The sequence below is a fragment of the Chenopodium album genome, chromosome 19 (assembly GCF_948465745.1).
Source record: "Chenopodium album chromosome 19, dcCheAlbu1.1, whole genome shotgun sequence".
Taxonomy (NCBI): Eukaryota; Viridiplantae; Streptophyta; class Magnoliopsida; order Caryophyllales; family Amaranthaceae; genus Chenopodium; species Chenopodium album.
This window is the reverse complement of record NC_137852.1, coordinates 10,886,961-10,901,358: the sequence shown is the minus strand read 5'-3', so window position 1 is coordinate 10,901,358 and position 14,398 is coordinate 10,886,961. Positions and strand designations below refer to the sequence as shown.

General features: G+C 36.8%; 1 protein-coding gene across 1 annotated transcript; it reads right to left on the bottom strand.

The window, feature by feature from the left end:
* Nucleotides 1-212: 212 nt before the first annotated feature.
* Nucleotides 213-9,697, bottom strand: LOC145594009 (uncharacterized). Its single transcript, XM_081650356.1, has 5 exons — nt 8,800-9,697; nt 8,212-8,640; nt 6,779-8,094; nt 5,210-5,760; nt 213-660 (listed from the first exon to the last, which is right to left on the bottom strand). The coding sequence occupies exons 1-5, from the start codon at nt 9,695-9,697 to the stop codon at nt 213-215; spliced, it is 3,642 nt and encodes a 1,213-aa protein (XP_081506482.1).
* Nucleotides 9,698-14,398: the final 4,701 nt, after the last annotated feature.

The following is a 14,398-nucleotide window of genomic DNA, read 5'->3' as shown; positions in this document are numbered from 1 at the left end:
CTCACAAATATTAGTAAAATGAAACTTCTAATATAAAATAATGACTTTAATATAACTTAAATAAAAGTATGAATCCCAAAGAACAATAACTCTATAGCTTTAGCTACTTATTCAAATTAATCATCTAAAGCATACTATAATGAAGTTCTAGTAACTATTATTAATGGCAAGTTGCCTTATTCATGCTAACTATACTCTAAAAAAAAAATATCTCAAGGTATCACATTGCTGTTCCTATCTTTCTTTTCATCATAGTTATTGATATCAAAGTCGGGATCCTTTTCATCATCTGAATCTTCAATAGTTATGTACTTGTGAAGCGGATTAGGATTCCTAGTAACTCTTTTTCCCGCATTTGGATCTTCCAGTGGTGGTTGTAGCCATTCAAGGTCATCCTCATCTGGAAAGTCAATAAGGGTATAGTCCTGGAACATTCTTTTATAAGTGTTAATCTTATGCTTCTTATTCTTCGCAGTTTTAAACTCATGTATATATTGGTAGTCTTCCTCATCAGGATTATCTGGCGTCATAATCCTTTCGTACCTCTCTAAGGTATCTTCACTTCGCACATCATTCTCATCCTCAGACACAACAATAGGGTTGTTCCTAGTAGCATTATTCGTGCTTCCAGACGTGCTTACTGAATCACTCATCTCCTTTCTACGTCATCCCAACGCAACGAACATACAAAAGCATAACACAAACACATCACAAAACACATCACTTAAGACATTAATTACTAAATGTTAGGTAAATAAGAAAAATAACATTCCAAATGACAATAAAATGTAAAGATACGTATGGAATATGCATGCATTCCCTTCTTAAGTCTACCCAAAGCTCACCAAGTAAACAAAATAAACTTCAAAATCATTTTAGATAAAACGTTTCAAACATACCAAGTTTCGAAAAATCACTTTAGCCTTTGAACTTAAATCCTCAATGTTAATTAGTTAGGCGCCTAAGACATGTTAAGCTAATTGGCTTTTAGTGGTAATTAAATCTAAACCTAAGCTCTGATACCACTTTGTAACACCCCAATAATTCTCTCTTAAAAACCTGAGAGAAACCTGTAAATAACCTGAACAAATCCAAGAGAATTACCGGAGTGCTACCGCCACGTGTTCAAACGTTAAGGCTATCTCAGAAGTTAGCAGCGGAAAACCAAAACAGTTTAAATAAACCTCAAAGCAAAGTATTTAAATCAAAATAAGTATTACAAGTTGGAACCTTTAAGGCCCTTATTCAAAACCCAAAAGCATAAGTAAGTAATTAAAATTCAGTGTTAAAACAAACTTAAACCAAAAGAAATGGTGTCAAGTGAAATCGAGTTAAATAAAATCAAACTTGCAAGAAACGCGAAATTAAGCAACCAACTCTCTACTCAAGATCCCACAACCCTGATGAATGCTGCATGTGAGAGAACCTGTGGTTATTCTGCTCCCCAATATTACAAGTGTAAAAATTGGATCGTCACAGGGTCATTTGAAGGCGAAGGCCATGACCAAGAAGGACACACACACAAAAGCACGCAATCAGCAAAGCTGAGTACATACAAGCTGCAAAGTAAAATAAGGAAGTACTTAACATGCTACTAATAATCAATCATACGCATAATCAATTCACAACTCGACACACGACTCGATTATTTAATTTAAGACTCCACTAGCTAATAGTAGCTAACTCATTTCAATTTATTCATTGGATTTAGCAATAGACAAGGTTGTCCAACCCATGTCCCATTTGGAACATCAATAAAGAAAAACCCCATGCCTCCTTTCGGAAACATCAATAAACATCCAACGACCACGGGCGCGACTCCGTGACCGTAGTTAGTATGAGATCTCACCTAACTCCTAGTTTTATAAAAAAAAAGTATTTGAAATAAGAGACTCGTAGATCAGACGGCCTCGAGAAAAGTACACGGCTAATACCCCATGTACCCCAACCCCTGATTGTCATTACTCCAGAAGTGCACCAATCCAGAGTTTTATTGCTCATCCATCTTGCACTTTACGTGATTTACAGGTTTAGACTTGGTGATGACTCACATGCATAATAATTCAGTCAATCCAATATCAATTCAATCAAGTAAAACAACTTTTCAATTTCAATTCTTGATTTATTAGTGGCAAGCAACATTTATTATTTATTCCTTTACTACCTCGGTGTATAAACACCTTGAGTGCATAAGGCACCCCAAACTCTTAACCTTGTCTTATAAGACATGAACCATTCCTTTACACATCCTATTTCATTAAATCATGAATGAGTAATAGTTGAATCATTTCACCAATCACATACCTTTGCCTCTAAGCACACCTTGCATAATTAGTACATAACCAATAATTGCAATAATAAATAATGCACATCAAATGAAATTCACAATGTATAACCATACAATTTAACCCAGTCATCCCTAGACATGGTACTAAGTTCTCGATCCATCCTTAAACATGCATCTAAAAGCAAGGTTTTGTAACTTGTACGTACCTTGAGTAAACAATTCGATTGGCCACTTTAAAGACTAGAAATCGCCTTCTACAAAGTCCTCTCCTAAACCAATTAATAAGGAATAAATCAATACCAAAGCAATTAAAATTACAGCAATACTAAAGTATTTAAAAACCTCTCAAACCATTAAAATAAAGTCCTTAAATTAATCCAATTAGCCAAAATTAATAGTACAACATCCCAACTACAAGTTTAGGTGTTAAAATCATGAAAATATAGTGTTTAATAATAAATTACAGCAACTTTAAAGTGGTAAAATAAATCTGAAAATTTGGTTTAAGCATATAAAATAATCCCATAAGCATAATTATTTGAAATAGTCATTATATAGCAAATTAGTGTGTTAAAAACCCAAGAATATATCAATTCAATGCAATTAGAGGCTTCAAAATAAAAAACATAAAATCTGAAAATTATTTTTAAGGTTAGAATATAAAGTTCAAAGCTTTTTCAATCACAAAATACCCACAATAATTATTTTATAGGTTTAGAAGCATAAAAACATGAAATTAACACTACTAGGCCATAAAAATTGAAACTTTAATAAATCTGAAAATTTATATACAACCAAAATAATCATACTTTGACATACTTTGAACATAGAATAATTAAGTAACTTGTTTAGTACGTTATTAAGCCTTTAAACATGAAAAATCAACACTTTAATACCCTAAATTCATACATAACCAAATCTGAAAATTAATATAATAATTTAAACATACAAAACCCATAAATTTATAATCTTTTATAATCTAAACATACTATCAAACCATAATAATAAGAATTCATAAACAAAATTTAATAAAGATCAAAACTTTAATTAAATAAAACAAGAATAAGAGAAGGAGAAATAAGGGAAGGAGAGAGGGAGGAAGGAGGCAAACTGCTGGGCTGGGCTGCTGTGGTCGGCGGCAGGCGGTGGCGGCAGCGGCGGTGCTGCTGGCGGCAGGACTGTAGCAGGTAATAATTTTTTTTTTTTTTTTTTTTTTTTTTTTTTTCTCTTTTCTCTTCTCTTCGTGAAAGCAGTAGGAAGGAGAGTGTTGTTTTTTTTTTTTTTGTACGTGAGTTTTGAGGGAGGAGAGGTATAAGGGTTTTTATTTTGGGCTTTTTAATCTCCTAATTAAATTAGGAGTGGTATTCCTAAATAGGCTAGGATTATTAATAATAAATATAAAAAAAAACACTACTTTATTTTAAAAAAAAACTTCCATAAAATAATTTATTTAATAAAATTACCATAAATATAATTATAAGAGTAACATATAATTAAATTATAATTAAATTAAAATTTGGGGGATTACAATCTACCCCTCTTAAAAGAAGTTTCGCCCTCGAAACTTAACCCAAAAACCATAATTTTTCAAAATAGCTCAAACTTTTGTGTTTTGTATTGCTGTAAATTGCTTGCTTCTTAACAAACATACTTAACAAATCGGACTTTGTACTCAATGAACTCATATTTGGCTTAAGTGTACATACTTTTATTGTATGTAAACGCAATAATAATGCATAATGATAACCAAAAACATGCAAAAACGTGCAAAATCAAGCAATAAATGGTATAATTAAGGTAAAAGCGCGAAATTACATCGCATTCTTCCCCCCTCAAAAGAAAAGAGTTACGCCCTCGTAACTCACCTCGTCAAATAACTCGGGATACTTGTTTTTCATTTCTTCCTCGGCCTCCCAAGTAGCTTCTTCATATTCCTGATTAGACCAAAGGACCTTCACTATCTTCACATCTTTGTTTCTAGTACTGCGCACTTTGTGATCTAGTATCTTTACTGGTCTTTCTTCATAAGTTAGAGACTCATCCAATTGAATAGTCTCCGGTTGCAAAACATGGGTTTCACTAGGCACATACTTCTTTAGCTGGGAAATGTGGAACACATCATGCATTTTCTCAAACTCCATTGGCAAAGCCAATCTGTAAGCCACCTTTCCCACACGTTGGAGGATTTCATATGGCCCTACATACTTAGCACTAAGTTTCCCTTTCTTGCCAAATCGCATCACACCTTTTGTTGGAGAAACTTTCAGAAAGACCTTGTCCCCAACATTAAATTCATCATCTCTTCTCCTTAAGTCAGCATAACTTTTCTGTCTATCTTGTGCTGCCTTGATACGCGACTGGATTAGTCTCACCTTGCCCACCATATCCTCAATGAAATCTGTACCCAAAGTAACCCGTTCACTGTTGTCATTCCAGCAAACTGGACTTCTGCACTTCCTTCCATATAGTGCTTCAAAAGGTGCCATCTTGATGCTTGCATGGTAACTGTTATTGTAGGAGAATTCTATCAAAGGTAGGTGATCCTCCCAATTTCCTTGGAAATCTAAAGCACAAGCTCGTAACATATCCTCCATAGTTTGGTTTGTTCTCTCAGTCTGACCATCTGTTGCAGGGTGAAAAGCAGTACTCATCTTCAATGTTGTCCCAAGGTTCTCCTGCACTTTTTGCCAAAACTTTGATAGAAACCTCGAATCTCTATCTGACACTATGTCCTTAGGAACTCCATGCAACCGAACTACATTCTTCACATAGACACTTGCTAGCTGCTTCTTTTTCCAGGTCTCTTTGATAGGAATGAACATCGCTGACTTAGTAAGTCTGTCCACAATCACCCAAATCGTGTCATTCCCAGAACGTGTCTTGGGTAGGCCTGTCACAAAGTCCATGGATATAGAATCCCACTTCCATTCCGGTATCTCCAAGGGTTGTACTTTTCCCATGGGTCTCTTGTGATCTATCTTCACCTTCTGGCACGTCAGACACTTGGATACAAACTCAGCTACCTCTCTCTTCATATTCGGCCACCAATAGAACTCTTTCAAGTCCTTATACAACTTATCTCCCCCGGGGTGAACTGAATAAGGTGTATTATGGCACTCCTCCATGATTTTTCTTTTAATCTCCTCGCACTTCTGTGGTATACACCATCTCTCTTTATATCTCAGACTCCCATCCTCATGAATCTTGAATTCAGTCTCCGCACCACTAGTCACCCGATCCCTAATCTTCTGAAACGACTCATCCTCCAGTTGCTTTTCCCTAATCTCCTCAAATATGGTAGGTTGGATGGTTAAAGCACTTAGTAATCCCTCTAACTCTCCTTGATTGATAACCTCAAGGTTCAGTCTCCTCATATCTTCACACAACTCATTAGCCACAATTAAAGCATTGACATTATGACTCGACTTTCTGCTAAGGGCATCAGCAACTACATTTGCCTTTCCCTCATGATACTGAATGTGGACATGGTAGTAGGGGTGTTCAAATCCGGGTACCCGGAGTTTCGGGTACCCGAAAACCCGGGTACCCGAAGTTTCGGGTACTTGTTTATTTGTCCCATGTCCCGGCCCGAATATCTCGGGTATCCGGGTTCCGGGTACCCGAATTATTCGGGTCGGGACATAGGGTACCCGGATTTTTGAATTATTATAATTAATTTGCTCCCAAAAGGTAAAAAAATGAAAAAAATTAAATCTACTACCCAAACGCCACACAATCGAACAACCAAGATACAAAATAACCAATTGCACAAAGCTTTTTTCAATAATAATATATTAGAAATATAATTTATTAGAAAATATAATTAGAAATTGTAATTAATTTGCTTCAAGGTACTGTTGCAAGTCTTGGTTGTAAACAAAGAATTAAACAAAGGCTTCTACGATATACAAAGGTTTGTTGCTCCCAAGGTACTGTTGCAAGTCTTGGTTGTATACAAAGATGTTGACCAACTCTTGAATTAGTGACCACTGACGATGGAGTTGGAGTTAGGGAAAGCAGCAGCGAGCCTCAGACGGAGGTGGGCAAAGCAGCGGTTGAGAAGACGGTTGAGAAGAGGTTTGAGAATAGAGAAGTAGGAAGAACAGAGAGGGACCTCAAGGAAGAAGAAGGAAGAGAGAGATAGAGGCAGGAACAGAGAGGAACTTGGAGAGGAAGAGAGAGGGAGAGAGAGAGCGGCGATTGTGAGGAATTGAAGGAACCCTAATTTTGTTTCAAAAGAGAAGGGGCATGTGGGGATTGTGGGCTGGGCTTAGTATTTTTTTTTTGATATTAATTTATATTCGGGAATTCGGGTACCCGCGAATCATAAAATGCGGCCCATGTCCCGACCCGGATAACAAGCAATTTTCCCGGGTCGGGTACCCGTCCCGAAAAAACAGTTTTTTTCTCCAAATTTCCCATCGGGTATTTGCCGGGTCATCGGGAAATCGGGTCGGGACAATCGGGTCGGGTTTTTTTGAACACCCCTACATGGTAGTCTGTGAGGTACTCTAGCCATCTACGTTGCCGCATATTCAAGTGATCTTGGGTGAAGATGTACTTTAGGCTCTTATGGTCTGTGAAGATCTTACAAGAAACACCATAAAGGTAGTGCCTCCAAATCTTCAAGGCAAACACAACAGCTGCAAGCTCCAAGTCATGGGTAGGGTAATTGACCTCATGTTTCTTCAGTTGTCTCGATGCATATGCGATCACCTTTCCATTCCGCTGTAATACACATCCCAAACCATGCTTTGAAGCATCACTATACACTTCGAATCCTTCTCTCCCATCAGGTAATACCAGCACTGGTGCAGTAGTCAATCGCTCTTTGAGGGTTTGAAAAGCTGACTCACAACTCTCATTCCACTCAAACTTACTCTGCTTCTTCATAAGGGTAGTCATGGGTCTAGCTATCTTCGAAAAATCCTTAACAAACCTTCTATAATACCCAGCTAATCCCAAGAAACTACGAACATCAGTCACATTCTTAGGTGTTGGCCACTCACTTACTGCCTTAATCTTTGCAGGATCCACAGATACACCCTCTTTCGAAATGTAATGCCCCAAAAATGCAACTTTCTCCAACCAAAAATCACACTTAGAAAACTTAGCATACAACTTGTTCTTTCTAAGGGTTTCAAGGGTAGTTCTCAAGTGCTCAGCATGTTCTTCCTCATTCTTCGAATACACCAAAATGTCATCAATGAATACAACCACAAACTTATCCAAATACTCATGAAACACTCGGTTCATCAAGTCCATGAATATGGCTGGTGCATTGGTTAAACCAAAAGGCATGACAGTAAACTCATAATGCCCATATCGAGTTCTAAAGGCTGTTTTTGGAATGTCTTTATCTGCAACCTTCAACTGATGATACCCCGACCTCAAATCAATCTTCGAAAACACACTTGCCCCCTTTAGCTGGTCAAACAAGTCATCTATCCTAGGTAAAGGGTACTTATTCTTCACAGTCACATTATTCAGCTCTCTGTAATCAATACATAGCCTCAAGCTTCCATCCTTCTTTTTCACAAACAACACAGGTGCTCCCCAAGGTGATGCACTAGGCCTAATGAACCCCTTGTCTAACAACTCCTGTAATTGAGCCTTTAGCTCACTCATCTCAGCTGGTGCCATCCTATAAGGTGCTTTTGAGATAGGTGCAGCTCCTGGGACTAAATCAATGGTAAACTCAAGTTCCCTCTTAGGTGGCATTCCTGAAATCTCTTCTGGAAAAACATCTAAAAACTCATTCACAATGGGTACATCCTCCATCCGCCTACTCTCACTCATACTCAAATCTTGGACACAGCAAAAGTACAATGGACATCCCTTACTCACTAGCTTCTTGACCTTCAAAGCAGAAATTATCCCAAAACCCTTAGGCTTCCCTAAACGTCTATATGACACCGTCTTACCCAAAGGATCTCTCAACTGCACCCTCTGCATCTCACAATCTATCTTGGCCTTGTATGAGCTCAGCCAATCCATCCCCAGAATTACATACAAATCCCCTAGATTAAACTCAATAAGGTTCGAAGGGAAGATAGCTTCTCCTATTTTCAAAGGCAAGCCTTTGAATATTCTATTACAATGGACAAGTTTGCCGGTAGGCAGACTAACCGACACATCAACATGACTGGACTCAGTTAAGTTTAATTTGCGCACAACAGAAGTAGAAATGAAAGAGTAAGCTGCTCCAGAGTCAAACAAGGTGTTGACAGAGGCAGAATGAATAGAAAAAGTACCAGTAACTACATCTGAGGATCTCTCAGCTTCTCCCTTGCTCATCACAGTCAAGCGTCCGGGAGTGTTGTTTCTTGCCTGGTAACCATTGTTGTTGTTGCCTGAGTTGTTGCTGTTGTTGCCAGATCTGTTGTTGTTGTTGCTTCCATTGCCGAACTTCCCATTCTGACCATTTCCAAACTTCCCATTCTGACCATTTCCCCTGTTCCCCTGGTTGTTGAAGTTGTTAGGCCTCTGTTGAGTGTTCCCATTATTCCCACCATTTCCCTGTTGTTTCTGTTTGGTGTAACACTCATATTCCCTGTGCCCCTTCTTGTAACAGAACCGACAAGTCACTAAGTTTCCATCACAATCTCTCCCAGGGTGGTTTCTCCTACACCTCTTACAATGGTAGGTTCTCTCTCCATTGCTAACAGTTGAAGAGTTGCTAGCAGTTTGGTCACCTCTATCAAATGAGTTTCCATTCCTAGGCCTCTTATAGCTACTTTGGTGCTCTGGTCTCCCAAAGTCCTTCCTCTTTTCCCCGGCCTTGGCAGTCTCTCCCACACTCTTAGAATTTAGGTGGTACATGTGGGCAGCTCTTTCATATACCTTGTCTAGGGTTTTAAATACCTTCCCCGCTAGGTCTTTTTGCAGTTGGTTAGTTAACCCTTGCTCAAACCTCTGAGCCTTCAGCTCCTCAGTGGGTACTACTTCAGGGGCAAACCTAGCAAGTGCCATAAACTTATTATAATACTCGGAGATTGTCATCTGCCCCATTTCCAGGTTTATGAACTCTTGGGCTTTTTGCTTCTTTAGGAAAGGAGGGTAGAATTTGTCTCTTAAAGCGGTTTTGAATACCTCCCACCCAAAGTTAGGTTTGGCTTTCACTAGCTCACAGTTATCTCTCCACCAAATGTCAGCTTCGTCCTTAAGATACATGGCTGCCTGATCCACCTTCAAATTATCAGGGCAGTTCAGTGCCACAAACAATTTGTCAAACTCACGTATCCAGTTCTCTAAGAAGGTGGGGTCAGCACCTCCCTTGAACACTGGGGGTCTCACTTGTGCTAGCTTCTTGAACATTTCTGCCTGGGGGTCAAGTTGATCCCCTCGGTTTTGGTTCAGATTCTCTGCCAACATTCGGACGGCTTCAGCAAGGGCGGCGTTATTGGCCATTGTAGTTTTACGCCTGAAAATATAGGGACATCATACTCTAGTTCAAATACCATACGCATATACTCACAGAATCATCATAATAAATATCACATATATTGGTTCAAAAGGGCACCTTGCTTTGCACCCCTTTGTCCCAAGTAGAATCATACAAATATAAACACAATTCACACCCAAATTCAAGTAAAGTTAAGAAAAATAATCCCCATACCACGTCACTCTTACTAGCTTAATAATAACCAAAGGAAATATCTTAAAATCTTTATTTCACTAACTTTAACTTTCTTTGGCTCACAAATATTAGTAAAATGAAACTTCTAATATAAAATAATGACTTTAATATAACTTAAATAAAAGTATGAATCCCAAAGAACAATAACTCTATAGCTTTAGCTACTTATTCAAATTAATCATCTAAAGCATACTATAATGAAGTTCTAGTAACTATTATTAATGGCAAGTTGCCTTATTCATGCTAACTATACTCTAAAAAAAAAATATCTCAAGGTATCACATTGCTGTTCCTATCTTTCTTTTCATCATAGTTATTGATATCAAAGTCGGGATCCTTTTCATCATCTGAATCTTCAATAGTTATGTACTTGTGAAGCGGATTAGGATTCCTAGTAACTCTTTTTCCCGCATTTGGATCTTCCAGTGGTGGTTGTAGCCATTCAAGGTCATCCTCATCTGGAAAGTCAATAAGGGTATAGTCCTGGAACATTCTTTTATAAGTGTTAATCTTATGCTTCTTATTCTTCGCAGTTTTAAACTCATGTATATATTGGTAGTCTTCCTCATCAGGATTATCTGGCGTCATAATCCTTTCGTACCTCTCTAAGGTATCTTCACTTCGCACATCATTCTCATCCTCAGACACAACAATAGGGTTGTTCCTAGTAGCATTATTCGTGCTTCCAGACGTGCTTACTGAATCACTCATCTCCTTTCTACGTCATCCCAACGCAACGAACATACAAAAGCATAACACAAACACATCACAAAACACATCACTTAAGACATTAATTACTAAATGTTAGGTAAATAAGAAAAATAACATTCCAAATGACAATAAAATGTAAAGATACGTATGGAATATGCATGCATTCCCTTCTTAAGTCTACCCAAAGCTCACCAAGTAAACAAAATAAACTTCAAAATCATTTTAGATAAAACGTTTCAAACATACCAAGTTTCGAAAAATCACTTTAGCCTTTGAACTTAAATCCTCAATGTTAATTAGTTAGGCGCCTAAGACATGTTAAGCTAATTGGCTTTTAGTGGTAATTAAATCTAAACCTAAGCTCTGATACCACTTTGTAACACCCCAATAATTCTCTCTTAAAAACCTGAGAGAAACCTGTAAATAACCTGAACAAATCCAAGAGAATTACCGGAGTGCTACCGCCACGTGTTCAAACGTTAAGGCTATCTCAGAAGTTAGCAGCGGAAAACCAAAACAGTTTAAATAAACCTCAAAGCAAAGTATTTAAATCAAAATAAGTATTACAAGTTGGAACCTTTAAGGCCCTTATTCAAAACCCAAAAGCATAAGTAAGTAATTAAAATTCAGTGTTAAAACAAACTTAAACCAAAAGAAATGGTGTCAAGTGAAATCGAGTTAAATAAAATCAAACTTGCAAGAAACGCGAAATTAAGCAACCAACTCTCTACTCAAGATCCCACAACCCTGATGAATGCTGCATGTGAGAGAACCTGTGGTTATTCTGCTCCCCAATATTACAAGTGTAAAAATTGGATCGTCACAGGGTCATTTGAAGGCGAAGGCCATGACCAAGAAGGACACACACACAAAAGCACGCAATCAGCAAAGCTGAGTACATACAAGCTGCAAAGTAAAATAAGGAAGTACTTAACATGCTACTAATAATCAATCATACGCATAATCAATTCACAACTCGACACACGACTCGATTATTTAATTTAAGACTCCACTAGCTAATAGTAGCTAACTCATTTCAATTTATTCATTGGATTTAGCAATAGACAAGGTTGTCCAACCCATGTCCCATTTGGAACATCAATAAAGAAAAACCCCATGCCTCCTTTCGGAAACATCAATAAACATCCAACGACCACGGGCGCGACTCCGTGACCGTAGTTAGTATGAGATCTCACCTAACTCCTAGTTTTATAAAAAAAAAGTATTTGAAATAAGAGACTCGTAGATCAGACGGCCTCGAGAAAAGTACACGGCTAATACCCCATGTACCCCAACCCCTGATTGTCATTACTCCAGAAGTGCACCAATCCAGAGTTTTATTGCTCATCCATCTTGCACTTTACGTGATTTACAGGTTTAGACTTGGTGATGACTCACATGCATAATAATTCAGTCAATCCAATATCAATTCAATCAAGTAAAACAACTTTTCAATTTCAATTCTTGATTTATTAGTGGCAAGCAACATTTATTATTTATTCCTTTACTACCTCGGTGTATAAACACCTTGAGTGCATAAGGCACCCCAAACTCTTAACCTTGTCTTATAAGACATGAACCATTCCTTTACACATCCTATTTCATTAAATCATGAATGAGTAATAGTTGAATCATTTCACCAATCACATACCTTTGCCTCTAAGCACACCTTGCATAATTAGTACATAACCAATAATTGCAATAATAAATAATGCACATCAAATGAAATTCACAATGTATAACCATACAATTTAACCCAGTCATCCCTAGACATGGTACTAAGTTCTCGATCCATCCTTAAACATGCATCTAAAAGCAAGGTTTTGTAACTTGTACGTACCTTGAGTAAACAATTCGATTGGCCACTTTAAAGACTAGAAATCGCCTTCTACAAAGTCCTCTCCTAAACCAATTAATAAGGAATAAATCAATACCAAAGCAATTAAAATTACAGCAATAATAAAGTATTTAAAAACCTCTCAAACCATTAAAATAAAGTCCTTAAATTAATCCAATTAGCCAAAATTAATAGTACAACATCCCAACTACAAGTTTAGGTGTTAAAATCATGAAAATATAGTGTTTAATAATAAATTACAGCAACTTTAAAGTGGTAAAATAAATCTGAAAATTTGGTTTAAGCATATAAAATAATCCCATAAGCATAATTATTTGAAATAGTCATTATATAGCAAATTAGTGTGTTAAAAACCCAAGAATATATCAATTCAATGCAATTAGAGGCTTCAAAATAAAAAACATAAAATCTGAAAATTATTTTTAAGGTTAGAATATAAAGTTCAAAGCTTTTTCAATCACAAAATACCCACAATAATTATTTTATAGGTTTAGAAGCATAAAAACATGAAATTAACACTACTAGGCCATAAAAATTGAAACTTTAATAAATCTGAAAATTTATATACAACCAAAATAATCATACTTTGACATACTTTGAACATAGAATAATTAAGTAACTTGTTTAGTACGTTATTAAGCCTTTAAACATGAAAAATCAACACTTTAATACCCTAAATTCATACATAACCAAATCTGAAAATTAATATAATAATTTAAACATACAAAACCCATAAATTTATAATCTTTTATAATCTAAACATACTATCAAACCATAATAATAAGAATTCATAAACAAAATTTAATAAAGATCAAAACTTTAATTAAATAAAACAAGAATAAGAGAAGGAGAAATAAGGGAAGGAGAGAGGGAGGAAGGAGGCAAACTGCTGGGCTGGGCTGCTGTGGTCGGCGGCAGGCAGTGGCGGCAGCGGCGGTGCTGCTGGCGGCAGCACTGTAGCAGGTAATAATTTTTTTTTTTTTTTTTTTTTTTCTTTTCTCTTCTCTTCGTGAAAGCAGTAGGAAGGAGAGTGTTTTTTTTTTTTTTTTTTGTACGTGAGTTTTGAGGGAGGAGAGGTATAAGGGTTTTTATTTTGGGCTTTTTAATCTCCTAATTAAATTAGGAGTGGTATTCCTAAATAGGCTAGGATTATTAATAATAAATATAAAAAAAAACACTACTTTATTTTAAAAAAAAACTTCCATAAAATAATTTATTTAATAAAATTACCATAAATATAATTATAAGAGTAACATATAATTAAATTATAATTAAATTAAAATTTGGGGGATTACAAAACATCTGCTCCGAGTCCGAGAAAAAAGTAATCCGAGTTCGACTCCGTTAAAATAATTCAACTCCGAGTCGGTGGAGGGTCGAAGTCGGATCCTACAAAAAATCCGAGAAAAAATCCGTCTTTGACGGATTATCCGACTCCGACTCCAATAGATAGTGGATTTTTGTGTGGGTCATGGTGGCATTGGTTGTGGGTTGTAAAAGCCCAAATAGCACAACATCTCAAAGTATATTGAATAATGAAAAAAAACTCGAAGTCGGGTCGGATTGGAGTCGGAGGTCGGATATTGAAGTAGGAGTCGGATCGAAGTCGGAGGTCGGATATTGAAGTCGAAGTCGGATGTCGGATTTAACCTCCGACTTCCTGTCGGATCAGAGTCGGATTTATTGGATGAATTTGAGTCATTCTTTGAAACAAACCTAATCATAGTTAGTCTATCCGCTCATTGTATTGTAAGTATCGACATTGCTCTCTCAAGTGATTCCTTTTAAAGAAACGGTGCCACGTGGCACTCTTCAAAGTATGTGTGTCTATGTCACAATACCACATCATCATCTAAAGTATATGCGGCATGTAAACTAGCCACTTCATTTAAAAAAGTAAAAT

What these genes read in the sequence shown, in the direction of transcription:
- LOC145594009 (XM_081650356.1), bottom strand. Translation starts at nt 9,697, where the DNA reads ATGGCCAATAACGCCGCCCTTGCTGAAGCCGTCCGAATGTTGGCAGAG. An exon ending in AGTACCTCACAGACTACCAT is followed by an intron (nt 5,761 to 6,778) that starts GTAGGGGTGTTC and finishes GTCCACATTCAG; the next exon opens with TATCATGAGGGAAAGGCAAA. An exon ending in TTGGAGATACCGGAATGGAA is followed by an intron (nt 661 to 5,209) that starts GTGGGATTCTAT and finishes GGGATGACGTAG; the next exon opens with AAAGGAGATGAGTGATTCAG.